The sequence below is a fragment of the Pipistrellus hanaki genome, assembly GCF_964339955.1.
Source record: "Pipistrellus hanaki genome assembly, chromosome: 7".
Taxonomy (NCBI): domain Eukaryota; kingdom Metazoa; phylum Chordata; class Mammalia; order Chiroptera; family Vespertilionidae; genus Pipistrellus; species Pipistrellus hanaki.
In genome coordinates, this window is record NC_140509.1 from 51,868,331 (window position 1) to 51,882,907 (window position 14,577).

Below are 14,577 nucleotides of genomic sequence, written 5' to 3' on the forward strand. Positions count from 1 at the left end.
TATTTACACACTATCCACTCTTCTGTACACCTTATTTCACTTAGCATACCTTAGAAATATCGACAAGTCAGTACGTATAGCTCCATGTCATTTTTTATATTAATATTCTATTGCATGGATATAACAATTTATAGGCAACCCCTTCCTGATAAACATTTAAATTATTTCAGTTTTCTCTGACCAACAAGGTTTCATTGATATTCTTGTACAAATATCTTTATGTACATGGACAAGTATGTTGTAAAATAAATTCTTAGAAGTAGAATTGTTGAGCCAAAGAGTGTTTAAAAATATCATTTTTAAAATATATTACCAAATTGCCTTCCAAAGTATTTGTACCATTAACACTCCAGGGGAACATTTCTGGTCAACATAGATTTTTTAAAAATATATTTTTATTGAATTCAGAGAGTAAAGGAGAGGGAGAGAGAATCATTGATCCGCTGATTCCTGCATGCCACCCAATGGGGATTGAGCCCACAACCTAGGAATGTGCCCTGGACCAGAATTGAACCTGGAACCCTTCAATCTGGAGGGCAACACTCTATCCATGAGCCAAACCGCTAGGGCTGGTCAACATAGATATTTAAAAGCCAATTCCAATGCTGTCAATGGCCAGAAAAGTAACATATGTTAGTGAAGCAGGCTGGGGTGAGAAAACAGAAAACTGAAGAGCAAATTTCGTCACCAAAAGAAGTTGCTTCCACTCAAGCCCAGTCTCCTAGCAATGCCTTCCAGGAGTCTGTGCTCAATGCTTTAGATTTGTCTGATTTCTCAAAAGCCAAACCCTGGACTTCTGCATGAACTCTCCAGATTTTTTAAAATGTTGATAACTTATTAAAATTTTAGAATTGGCATGACTAATAAAATACATGTGAGTGAGAATGCTGGTACACAATTTTGGAAGCTTCCCCAGTAATATCTGAAACCAGCCCATACAAGCAGAGGGCAAGAAAAGAGAAAAAAGAGACAGATCAATGATTGGTAGGTGGCAGTTTTAACAAGGACCTATTAGTTCTGAGGCTTGTCTTGGACAGCTGCAAGATGAGTAGATCTTTATTATTATTTTATTATTTTGAGAGAATCAATTTATTGTTCCACTTATTTACCCATTCATGGTTGCTTCTTACATGTGCCCTGACCAGGGATCAAACCCACAACCTTGGTGTTTTGGGATGACACTCTAACCAAATGAGCTACCTGGCCAGGCCAAGACAAGTAGATCCTTGCACCCACCTGTCAAATTCTAAGTTTAAATAGAGGCATTAACTGGGCTCTGTCACATATACTTTACAGATGGTCTCAACACGTTGCTCTCTCAAGGCTATGTCCTTGAAAATGACTCTACTATGGGAATGGTGGGTAGAGCATCCATTCCAAGGACAGGGGAAGGGGTGAGGATTGCCCAGGTCCAGTTCTAAGGTCAATTGGTGGTTAAGTCATCTCCATTACTTCCTCAAACAGGGAATCATCGGTTAGCCCTCCAACTTGTAACCTACACTTTAAAATTTTTCACCCCCACATGGAATAGGCTGATTTCAACATACTGTTTTAAAGCTGGATTTCCTTAATTATATTTTGTTTTTCTGATGAATTAGAAGATGGATTTTATTAACTACATGGTCACTATCCACTCAGACTATTTGACTGACTAAACTTTTACCTGAAAATTTTCATTGATGTTTCTTATAATATGCTCCCTTGACTAACATTTGTTTTACTTTAGAATTCTGTGTTTCTGTTTTCCTCCTTATATGGAACTACCACATATTCTAAGATTTAAGAAGTCATTTTCCTGTTATGTAATCTTCTTTTACCCAAAGGGAAAGAAATTTCTAATCATTTTTCTATGCGACCTTCCAGTCAACATATCCATCTACCCCCAGAAGAAATTGTGGAATAAATTTAAAAGACTTGCTGCCTCCAGTTTAAATAATATTTTTAATCCATGTAAAATATGTTCATATTAACTACATTCTTATAGTTTAAAAATAAAGACAATGTGAAAGAATAAACCCTAAATTTTCTAGGTTTACATAAAAATATTCATATTCATGGATAAAATACCATGACATTTTTAATGTTTTATTATCTCTTGTACATAAATACTTGCAAAAGGACCAACCCAACAAAGCCAACAATTGCATAATTATAAACAGAAATTTAGAGACAGACTCATGGATAGAGATCAGGCTGACATCTGTCTGGAAGGGGGTTGTTGGCTGGGGGATAGTGGAGGAATTGAAGGGGGAAAAAACAACAACTCACTGACAGGGACAGTAGTATGGTTGTCTAGATTGCAGGGGAAGTGGAGGAGGATATAGAGGAGTATAAATGGTGATGGATGCAGACTTGATTTGGGGTGGTGAACACACAATACAGTGTACAGAGAGTGTGTTGTAGAATTGTGCACCTGAAACCTGTGTAATTTTGTTAACCAGTGTCATCCCAATAAATTCAATAAAAAAGAAAACAAATAATGTTTGTAGCATAAAACAAAAAAATATATAGTAATTAATGTTTGTAAACATGAAAACTTAGCAATGTAATATTAAACTCAGTTACTTATTTGAAAAGACAGAAGTCAATGACCATTTTTACAATTAAATTTTGAAAACCAAAATTTAAAAATTATTAGCTTCATTTATTATAAATAAAGCATATGACTCTTAATTTTAGAGCTAATAAATTTTAAATAATTCCTAATTTTTAATGTCATCTGTTGAGATTTTTTAATATAAAAAAACACAATAACAAAAAAGGACCAAAAAACACATACCAGAGAAACTTTATAAATTAGCAAAGCTTTCAATGTATATGTCTGTATACATATTTACACAATAAATATTTGTCTGTATTGACATATACATTGTCAATATTTGTCAGTAACAAATATACCGGCTGCTCATGAGAAAATATGACAGGTATGCATATCCATGGATATGCTATGGGATAGTCTACCTTTGATTTCCAGATGCAAGGTCCTAAGCATTACAAATTTCTCCATTAGCACTTCTAACTATGTGCATGTTCCTACTTCCCCCTAAAAAGTATGCTGTAACTACTCAAGTTTGTCTTTTCAAAATAAAAACTGATTAGGTCACCCTAAAATTTAAAAACTAACACTCTACATTAGGCATATTCACTGGAACTCAACATTTTAATCATAAAAAGCAAATTTAAGAAAAACATATTTAAATTGTAATCTGCACATCAGATTACTTAAGTGTGTCATCAGAACTCACTGATAAAATAAAATAAAATAAAATATGATAAAATATATTTTAGGTCTACCTAAAATATAAATTAAGGCATAAGAGAAACTATGAGACCACAATATATATGGAAAACTGACCATTGAAAAATGCAAATAATTCATACAATATAGTATAAGCTTTAATATATAAATTAGATATCATTTCATCAGCTGTTTGTTAGTCACATCAGTCTAAACTTTACATTACATAGTAAAATATTAAAAAGCTAGAAAACATCATTGCAATATAGATTCAATATGGGAAAATACATATTTGTGGTTTTATACACAATTTCAATTTATCCATTCTATACAATAGTTTTTCAAAATATAAATGGCACTTTACATGCGATAGGACATACCAGTTTGGAGGTCCTACTATATTTTAATATATAGAAAAGTAAAGAGAAAACATCCTTTAATCAAGACAGTTTCATAGCAGAGGTGGAATGTAGAACAAGATTTTGCCTTAACACAATCTTAAATGAGATTAAAGAAATATAAGGACAGTTTCTACTACTTTCAATTAGCATTCTTTAAAATGAAGGCTACTGTGATTTTCTATTTTCTAAGTGTATCACAAACTGAGAAAACATAAAAGGGAAAGGGGGCAGGAGAGAAAACCTGATCCTTGATGAATTTTAAACAGCCCTGCCTGTGAGCTGCCTTGAGGCTGCTTTTCTGTTGACATTTCCTAAATTACTTCTGCCACTCGGACTGTGCATCAGCAGTCAGATGAGCTTTCCAGACTATGCCATCGTGTAGCCATAGCTGCCACAATGCAGTGCCACAAGAAGTCTGTCCTTGAGTATTTCTTTACTTGGGTATTCAGGTAACTTGAGCATGTTGATGCTTTAAAAGTAAAATATACCACCATTAAATAGAAAAACAGGAAAATTTCTGATTGTTTTGTCTAGCAATGAAAACTATGAAAATTAACATAAAACCACCCTCTCAAATTTGCATTCAAATTGGAAAACCCTGAAGTAATATTTAAAAAATAAAAACAAAAGCAAAAAAGCCCCTGCTGCATTATAGTTTTCTTTAGCCTGCAAATGTAGTGGAAGAAAATAAGTTCCTTTCAGCCAAAAATAAGCAAGAACAATATCATTTGAAATGATGGTGTAATTTAGTGACACTATGACAATTTAACTTTAATGCTGGTTGAACAATATTCAATTAAGTTATAGATAGTTTCCTCAAACATATTCCTTACCAAATAAGGGGAAAGCAAGGAACTATGTAGCTATTTATTTGTCAGTGATTCCAAAATGCTGACAGAGATTCTTTCTCTTCTTGTAGAAGTGCAGTAATTAGACTTTTGATGACTCAAAATTAATCAAAACTTCAAAATGCATTTAAATTTAAAAAAAATGTAACATACCATGTGCTTGAAGTTGGTAGAAGATTTGGAGTATATGGCACAGCAGCGATTGTAAAGTTTTGCAATCCACTTCCACCCATGATATTAGCAAATCCACCATGTGGGACCCTGGAACTAACAGTTCATATCTTAATATGTTACAATCATTAAAAAAAAAAAATCTTTGTTTTAGATATATTTCCTAAGCTAGAGTAAGAATGTATTCAACTCTAGGTCACTGGCAAAATAATCCTCTTGTATCTGCAGCACCCCAACTTATTACTAAAAGTCATCATGTGACCAGTTATCAGTTTCCATAGAGACACCCTCCACATTTTTATAAGCTGTACTATGCTTTCAATTAGCCACAGCACATAGCTCTACTATTCATTTAGCATACTCTTAGGTGCAGAAGTAGGACATATTGGGGATCAGCTACAATTATAACAAACATTAATCATGCTCTGTTAACCATGATGGTTCTGTTCTGATTAGAGAAAGCACATTCTAACCTGGCTGAGAGTTGTACACCTTGGGACATGGGAACATTGGAATGCAGTCTATCCTTCTAATGAGAACTGCCTATCATTAGGGAAAGATTTACAACCTCATGGCACCTAGTCCTAGAGACACTTGCTCTTTACATACCTCGGCCCCTACTACCTGTCATCTGGTCCTGGGCCACCCCGTAACTCCCCAGAGCTCACGTGACTTGTAACCTGTAATGATTATCCCATGCCCACTTCCCTATATCTGCAGCTATTTCCCCAAATAATCTCATCCTTCTACCCAATATAAGCAGTTGGCTTATGGTGGGGTACAGAGCAGATATTTGTGGATGACAGGCTGCTCTGCCATACTGCCAGCATTACTGAAATGAACACTCATATGTGATACACCCTGTCTTTGCTTAATTGGTTGAAGTAGTAACAGGCGGCCCGGACCCCTTGGTTGTCCAGTTACAATACTGCGTGTACAATTATTTTATTTCATATGTCTCTCTATTAAACTGGGACTGATTTGAGGGCCCAAGTGTGTTATATTTGTATTTGTGTTTGTATCTCTGGGATTAGCAAAATGATTGGTATCTAATAGACATTCACTAAGTATCTGCTGAATAAATAAAGGTTTGCTAGATTGAAGCAACAGAGCATCTTACATATAATCCAAATAATTTCCCGGTTGAAAAGAATCTAGGGTCAAAACGATTTTGTTTTGTTATTCACAGTGCAAAGACTATAAAATTCTTCAGATTTCTCTTCCCAGAGATTCACAATATCAAATGTTGTTGTTTTTTAATGTCACCTAACATAGTCAAACCACAGGAAGGCTAATATAATATGTACTAGTATAAACACCACCAGAAAATTTAATCTTGGGTACATGGCTGTAGAGGATGTAATTACAACTTCTCAAATTCTATTGTTTACACTTGAAAGAAAATTAGTATTTCAAATTAGCATACACACAAATACACACACACACACACACATTAGTATATATACACACACAAACACACACACACATATCATGATTAAACAAACTGATCCTGGAATAAACTTTGTTGTTTTTAAAATGAGATGTTCTCGGAGCAGCGGCTGCCAGGCTGGGAGCGGCCAGGCCCGGAGCAGCCGGGTCTGGTGCGGCCAGGCCCAAAGCAGCGGTTGCCAGGCTGGGAGCGGCCAGGCCCAGAGCAGCGGCTGCCAGGCTGGGAGCGGCCAGGCCTGGAGCAGCTGGGTCTGTTGCGGCCAGGCCCAGAGCAGCAGCTGCCAGGCTGGGAGCGGCCAGGCCCGGAGTGGCCGGGCCCGGAGCAGCAGCAGCCAAGTCCAGAGCAACTAGGTCGGGAGCGGCAGTGACCAGACCCGGAGCAGCTGGTTGTGGAACGAACCAGAGCAACAGAGGCCTGGCCCGGAGCAGCCAGGCCCGGAACAGCTCGCTCCTCACCTGCACCTGCCCCACGGCTACCTCTCAGACATGGCTGGAAACTTTTGTGGGAACTTGAGGGTCTGCTGAATCAAGTGATGAAGGCTTAGATCTGGATGTGTTGAGTTAGTATAGGGCTGGGGTGTTGATCTGTGAGTGCCTTGGGTGGGGCCTGGATGAGGCTGGTTGACCTATTTGGAAATGTCTTTTGTGTGAAATGTATCATTGGGCATGTGGAGGTATTATTGATATGAGAAAATGCTAAGTAACTGATTTACTATCTGAAAAGGGATTTACTATCAGGGAAAGGGAGGGAGGAAGAGACTGAAAATAAACTGCACCTACGGATAAGGACAATGGGGGATGGGGAGGGGGCGGAGGGTGGGGTGGGAACCTGGTGGAGGGGAAGAAATGAGGAACCTTTGTAATAATATGAACAATAAAGATTGATTTTAAAAAAATAAATAAAAAATAAAAAATAAAAAATAAAAAAATAAAAATAAAATGAGATGTTCTAGTGCTTTTTGGATAAATTAGAATAATGGTAAGCATTTAATATATAGGTGTCAATGCATACTCAAAGACAGTAGACTAATATTAAAAATGTTTTCTAACATGATTCATAGTACAAACCATAATTCAGTTCAGTTAAAAAAAAAAAACTGTTGAAATTTGAATAACCAAAACATCTTGAAAAAGGAGAACAAAGTCAGAGGGCTCACACTTCCTAATTTCAAAACTAAAACTACAAAGCTACAATAATCAAAACAGTGTGGAACTGGCATAAAGACGGACAATATAAACCAATGAAATAGAGTAGAGAACCCCAAAATAAACCTTTACATATATGGCCAAATTATTTTCAACAAGTGTGTTAAGTACATTAAGTGGGAAAAGTCAGTCTTTTCAATAAACTGCTGAAAAAGAACCAAGATGGCAGCATAAGTAAACACCTGTACTTGCTACCTCCCAAAACCACATCAAAATTACAACTAAAATACACACTATCATCCAGAACTGTGGAAAGCTGGCTGAGTGGAAGTACTACAACTAAAGGTAAAGAGGTAAAGAAGAAAGGGCATTGAGACTGGTAGGAGGTGTGGAGGTGCAGAATGGGCTGGCACCCAGGTGTGCCACTTTTTTAATCGGAAGGGAGAGACAAGAAAAAGCTAAAGGAGTTCATCACCACCAAACCAGTATTATATGAAATGCTGAAGAGTATTCTGTTAAGAAGAGAAAGAAGAAGAAAAAAGTAAAGATAAAAAATTATGAACAAAATGACAACAAATACTTATCTAACAACAAGTGAATCTAAAAATCAAATGAATAAAAAATCTAATGAACAGAATAAACTGGTGATTGTAATAGAATCAGGGGCATGAAAATGGAGCGGACTGACAATTCTCTGGGGGAGGTGGTTGTGGGGTGTGCGGGAAGAGATTGGACAAAGATATTATATGCATGTATGCAGTACCTATGGATGCGGACAGTGGAGTGGCAAGGGCCTGGGCTGGGGTGGGAACTGGGTGCAGGAAGCTATGGGGGGGGGGAGGGGAGAATAGGGATATCTGTAATAATCTGAACAATAAAGAATTTAAAAATAAATAAATAAATGAACTGTGCTGAGAAAACTGGATATACCAGAAAAAAAAATGAAGTTGGACCATTATTTAACACCACTTACAAAAGTTAACTCAAAATGAATCAATGACCTAAACTTCAAAGCTAAAACTACAAAGTATATAAGAAAATATATGGGAAAAGCGTCATAACACTGCATTTGCAAATGACTACTTGGATGTGATACCAAAAGCACAGGCAACAAAAGACAAGTAGATAAATTGGACTTCATCAAAGTTAAAAATTTATATGCCAAAAGATACCAGGAATAGAGTAAAAAGGTAACACAAAATGGGTGAAAATATTTTCAAATCGTAAGTCATAAGGAATTGACATCCAAAAAATATACAAAACTACAACTCAACAATAACAATAAAAAACAATTAAAAATAGGGAAAGGACTTGAATAGACATTTCTCCAAAGAAGATACATAAATGGCCTATAAACAGATGAAAAAGATGCTTTCTCAAATCATTTGTCATTAGGGAAATGAAATCAAAACCACAATGATGTATCTTCTTCATACACATTAGGATGACTACTAATAAAACAAAAACCACCAACCCCTACTTCAAAAAAAAAGACCAAGTATTAGAAAGGAGATGCAGAAATTAAAACCCTTATGCATTGTTGGTAGGAATGTAAAAAGGTACAGCCACTATGGAAAACAGCCTGGCAGTTCTAAAAAAAATGAAACAGAATTACAGTATATATCCAAAAGAACTGAAAGCAGAGAATCAATGAGATATTTGAACACCCATGTTCACAGCAGCATCGCTCAAAAGAGCCAAAACGTGGGTGCAACCCAAGTGACCATCCATGGGTGAAAAAATAAGCAAAACGTGGTATATATACACAATGAAATATTATTTAGCCTTAAAAAAGGAAGGAAATTCTGACATTTGCTATAATACAGATGAACCTTGAGGGCATTATGGTAAGTGAAATAAGCCAGTAACAAAGACAAATAATGTATGGCTCCACTTAGATGAGGTCTCTAGAAGAGTCAAATCCACAAAGTCAGGAGAACGGTGGTTGTCAGAGGCTGAGAGAGTAGGAATGGACAGTTAGTGTTTATTGGATACAGTTTCAACTGAGGAAGATAAAAGTTTGGGAGATGGATGGTGGTGATGGTTGCACAAAGTAAATGTACTTAATGTCACAGAAGTGTACACTTAAAAATGGTAGCCCGACAGTGTTGTTCAGTGGTTGAGCATCAACCCCTGAACCAAGAGGTCACTGGTTAGATTCCAGTCAGGGCAAATACCCAGGTTGTGGGGCTCAATAACCCAGAAGGGGACATGTAGGAGGCAGCCAATGAATGATGTTTCTATCTCTTTAGCCCTCTCCTTTCCTCTCTCTCTAAAAATCAATAAAAACTAGTAAATGTTATGTATTTTTTAGCACACACTATAAAAGCTATTGAAAATGAACCAAATTTTCTACTTGAAATCATGGATATGTATATACTCACAGGAGGAAAAATTAGCAATCACTATATATGTATCTCTGAAAATAGCCATTTCTTTTCTAGTTTGGTTGCTATTAAATGTTTTCCTGATGAAATGCTGAGCTTACCTTAGAGATCTAAGAGAATATTAAAAGTATGCCTGGGGCTTACTAATAAAATGCTAATGCATGAGCAATTCCTACTTAGAGCAAAGGAATATCTGAAGAAGACATGAATATGTCTGTCAACTGAAATAAAATTCAACTTTAGTTAATCTATGCACATTAACCTTTGCCTAAAAAATTAACAAAGGCAACCAAAAATGAAAAGGGATAAAAAAAATAAAAATTAAAAAAAAACTAAGCTGTCCTCAAGTTCTTATAGAGGCAGAATTTAAAAAAAAAAGTTGAGAAAATGAGCCTTGACACTTATTCTTACACAAATTATAACAGTATTTCATTATTAGGATAATTAAGCTAATGTCTTCATATACCTCAATTTTGAAAAGTAACCTAAGATTTTACAATTTTGATAGAATAAAAGAAACAGGCCCTCTCTCATTCCCTGCTGATCTGAAAACTGATATCTTTCTGAAGGATAAATGAGCAATATGTACCAAGTCTGTAAAAATGATTATACTTTCTATCCAAAAAATTTCCCTTCTAAGAATTTATCCTATATAAATAATGTAAGCTATTGGCCCACCAAGTAAAGTAGCACAAAAATTCTTAGTTCTGCAGCCTTATTAATAAATGAGGGAATTTAGCAATTAAGGACAATTAAAGGAGGTCTATAAGTTAAAGAGTGAGGCAGCCATTTAAAAATTAGATATATAAATGGAATAATTTTTAGTGATATATTGCAAAATTCAAGTTATAAAACAGGAACAATGTCTTTAAAAAGCAAAAATTTATATATGTGAGAAACATTCTGGAAGAATAATGACAATGTTAACAGTGATTATCTCCAGTGATTGAGATTAGAGTGATTTTTTTAAAATTTGAATTGCCTAACCTTCCTTCACAGAAAATGTAAGTACTATGAAATTATTTTCATTAAGTTATGCAAATCACAGGGTATTTCTTGGCATGAAGAAGCCACCAAAAAAGCAAAACCCCAAAAACTTAACAGTTTTCTTTCATAGCTTTAGTCTATAGTCTGAATATTTATGTTTTAATTTATTCTTTAAAATTAGATGTATGGTGGGACTCCAACTATTTTTCTAGTTATATAGTTAAAAGACTAAGAAAATAAAGTAAAATGTTAATAGCATTTATCTATGTAGTAGAATTACTTAACAGAATTTTCATTTTGTTCTAGTTATCCTGCATTTTCTGAGCTTTTATAATGCTTATATACTAGTTTAAAAGTAAGACAACAGTGTGCCCGGCCAGTGTGGCTCACTAGTTGAGCATTAACCCATGAACCAGAAGGTCATGGTTCGATTCCGGCAGGACACATGCCTGAGGGGTTGTGGGCTTGATCCCCAGTAGGAAGTATGTGGGAGGTAGCCAATCCAGGATTCTCTCTCATCACCGATGTTTCTATCTCTCTCCCCCTCCTCCTTCTTCTCTCTGAAATCAATAAAAACATATTTTTAAAAATTAAGACAACAGTGAACCCTAAATTACATACCTATATTTTATATAGGTACACACTCACAATTATGTTTTTAAAAAACACTGGCTGAGTAGCACAGTTGTTTGGGTCATCGTCCCATACAACAAAAGTCTGTGGGCTAGACTTCCAGTTACTTAAAAAAGAAATAAATAATAAGCAGAGGGGGGAAAAAGTAAACACATCAAATTGTTTATAGTAGATATTGCTGGCAGAGGGTGATTTTTCTTATTCTTCTAATTTTCTGTGGGCCAGCTTTCCTAGGAGAACTATGCACATTTGTAAGAGAACAACAGATCAATATTTTCATAAATAGAACAGATAAAATTCCAAATTAAAAAGAATGAAAATTGAACCTTTTTTTTTTTTTACATCTTTCAGAAATATAACTTAAAGTTTTCTAATCTATGATATTTCATTGGTTGCAAAAGAAGAATTTTCAAAGTGTGGCATCACAATTATTTTTAGGGCATGGATCTTAAAATTCAAAGTAACATTTGATAAGAATTGGAGAAAAACCACTGTGTATGGGTATTATATGTGTTATGATGCACATGTGCGCACGTGTGTGTTGCCCAGCACACACAAATATTAAAAATCTGGCTACTACTATTGACCAATCTGCAGAATTTTAAACATTTACTGAGCACTACTATATATGTTTTATTTTAAATGCTTAAGTAAATCTTTGTTTAATATCATGAAAGTGGAAAGGGAGGTAAGAAACTGACAATTCAGAGTAATAATTCATGTTGGCTGTTTATCTCTAAGCCATTAGAAATGGAATACATTAAACTACTTTCACATTATCATAAAAACACTTCCTACCTGCCAGTAACGAACTGCAGGAGAAGAACTCTCTCCTCTGGAGTAATATCGTCCACAACTTCCCAGAACCACTGACAACAATGAGAACAAAAAACTTAGTTCGATTTCAGAGCAATCGTAGACTTAAAACCAAGAAATATGCAGCATTCATAAAGCACATTTTATTCTAAGAAACTCATTTATCAAAAACTATTCCATACCAAGCTTTCATATGCAATTCCCATAAGAAAAATTTAGGGGGAAACTTTACTTCATTAATTAATGTAGGTTTTCATCCAATAGTGCTGAAAAGCTTACAAAATTAAATGGTAAAACTTAACTTCATTCTAAGCTTTAGAGAAATTTTACCTGAATAACTGGATCTTGTCTTTCATAGCCACTTGTGTATTCTGTATTTTTTATCCAATCACTCACATCAATTTCTGGCATGCCAGAAAGCAGTAGCTCCTTTGGGGAAGAAGGAAAATATTTCATTATTCTTCTTTGGGGACAAAAAACAAAAACCTATTACATTTAAAGAGTAAATTTACCTTAATTAGAAACTAATTCCATGTAAAAGCGATTTATTTTTGAGACAGTGTCTGCATGTCATCAATAACAAGTACTATGTGGGAGAGAACCCTTGATACTGATGATCTCAAACACTGTGAACTGTGCAGATGTCTCTACATTGATACAATTTAATTAAAACATAAGGAGATGATACTTTATGTTTATAGATAAACACTTATGCAGCAACATCTTATATGTGAAGTACTTTTATGAACATTATCTTTATGGTTATTTTTATTTTATGAATTTGTTAAATTATATAAAGAGACCATTCTCTCAATATGAAAGTAACAACAACAAACACCTGAATAAATCCTGGATTAAGCAAAGGAAAACATCATAAAAAAAATCCTAATCATTAGGAAAAAGAAAGTAATAAAATAAAAATAGTTGTATTTTTAAAAAAGATTCAGGCCTTTGAAGAACTATTCTGGAATAATTCGAATCTTTAATGTCAACTTTCCCCAAGGTGAGAGAGAGAAAAAAAGTTGCAATTTCTTAAAAACTTTAGTAGCCTCCTTTTTCCTAGAAAGATAATCAATAAACAAAATAGCAATCAAATAACTAAAAAAATGAAATAAAGAATGGCAAAAGTATTTACCACTATGTTTTCCCAGAGAAAAGAAAACATGAAAAAGAGCTTGTCCACACCTCTGAATCACAGTTGGGTTTGTTTACAGAGCCAGGTGAGGCAATAACCACCAGCCTACACTTAACTAAACCACAGACAAGCTGGAATAGCAGGATGTGTTATTACACAGACATCAATGCAATGTGGTTCAACATCACGTTTCCTACAGCAACTACTCCTAATATTTACAGATAGCACAGAGAGTTCTCTGAGGGTTAATGAAAGTTAATATAAGGGGGTGTCTTGGGTGTTTCTGAGATCTGAATAGGAGTCTGCAAGGTTATCTCTTTTCCAACTTATCTAAGGCTAGATTTTCTCCAAATAGTTCAACCAAACAATATATCACAGCAGATAATGTGCAGCTGCAGAAATAAGTACCCATTTTCTTCTATTAAGCCAGACATTAAATTGCAAAAATGTAAAATAATGCCACTCTTCCCATTATTTTTGTTTCATTCTGAAAAATAGTTTTCAATTTAAAAATTTTTTTTAATAGGCAATAAATTATTTTTATATGAATTAATAAATTATTTTACACTTCTGCTTTAACTTCAAATGCAATACACATCAATTAATATAACTCACATAAACAAAAAGGCTTTTGTTGTCAGGAGGTCCTAAGACCTTTTGTTTGAGAACTGCTAATGTTTTTGTTCTCCTTGCGATGGGATTATAAAATACACTAAATAAAGGTGCTCTATTAGTGTCCATTTACCACCCACAAATAGAGTCTCCACTTTTCTTTGCACTGCTCTGTGCCCTAGGAGGCTGATCCTGGCACATTGGCTCTATCTGTTGGTTCGGGTTGGGCTCTGCCACAGAACAGGCAGGAGCCTGGAGGTGAGAGCACTTTCCGCTCCCTCCCTGCGTTAGCACCTCTTTCCAGTAGCCATGTCGCCTCATCACAGGGCTTCTTACAATAACTCCCCCAACTGTCTCTTCAATTCCAGAGGTGATAAAGACTTTCCACTGCTGCTAGTCTCTGCATGTCTCACCAAATCTTATTTATTCTTAACACTGCCTGCACCTCCATAATAGTCCCTTTGTTAAAGCTCCGTTATTTGAACCATCTGATGAAATTCGGTTTTGTGGCAGGACCTTGATAGAGACCTCTCAAAGGGAGGGAGAATGAATTTTACACAGGTCTTAAATATGAGCTCAATCTTCTTGCCTTCTAAGCTAAAGTTAGCTTTTAATAATATTAAGTATGCTCTCATTGGCAATAATTATGAATAAAAATGACTGAGGCTTTATTATCTTAAGATTTTGAACTATTTCATGAAAATCATATGTTATAACTTTTTATGAAGAGAATGAAAGATCTTTATTATCCTAT

At 35.1% G+C, this 14,577-nt stretch overlaps 1 protein-coding gene across 7 annotated transcripts in view; it reads right to left on the reverse strand.

The window, feature by feature from the left end:
• Window positions 1–1,922: 1,922 nt before the first annotated feature.
• Window positions 1,923–14,577, reverse strand: part of HACE1 (HECT domain and ankyrin repeat containing E3 ubiquitin protein ligase 1) — a 75,552-nt gene continuing 62,897 nt past the window's right edge. For 3 of the 7 annotated variants that reach the window (XM_084890526.1, XM_084890522.1, XM_084890524.1), the window contains 4 exons: window positions 12,407–12,505; window positions 12,059–12,129; window positions 4,641–4,768; window positions 1,923–4,108 (listed from right to left, as the gene is read on the reverse strand). In XM_084890526.1, coding sequence (XP_084746652.1) covers window positions 3,981–4,108; window positions 4,641–4,768; window positions 12,059–12,129; window positions 12,407–12,505 — 426 coding nt within the window. In that variant the 3' untranslated portion in view covers window positions 1,923–3,980. Of the gene's footprint in view, window positions 4,109–4,640; window positions 4,769–11,012; window positions 11,188–12,058; window positions 12,130–12,406; window positions 12,506–14,577 lie in introns of those variants that run through there. The other 4 variants (XM_084890528.1, XM_084890527.1, XM_084890523.1 and 1 more) reach the window with 2 other exon arrangements.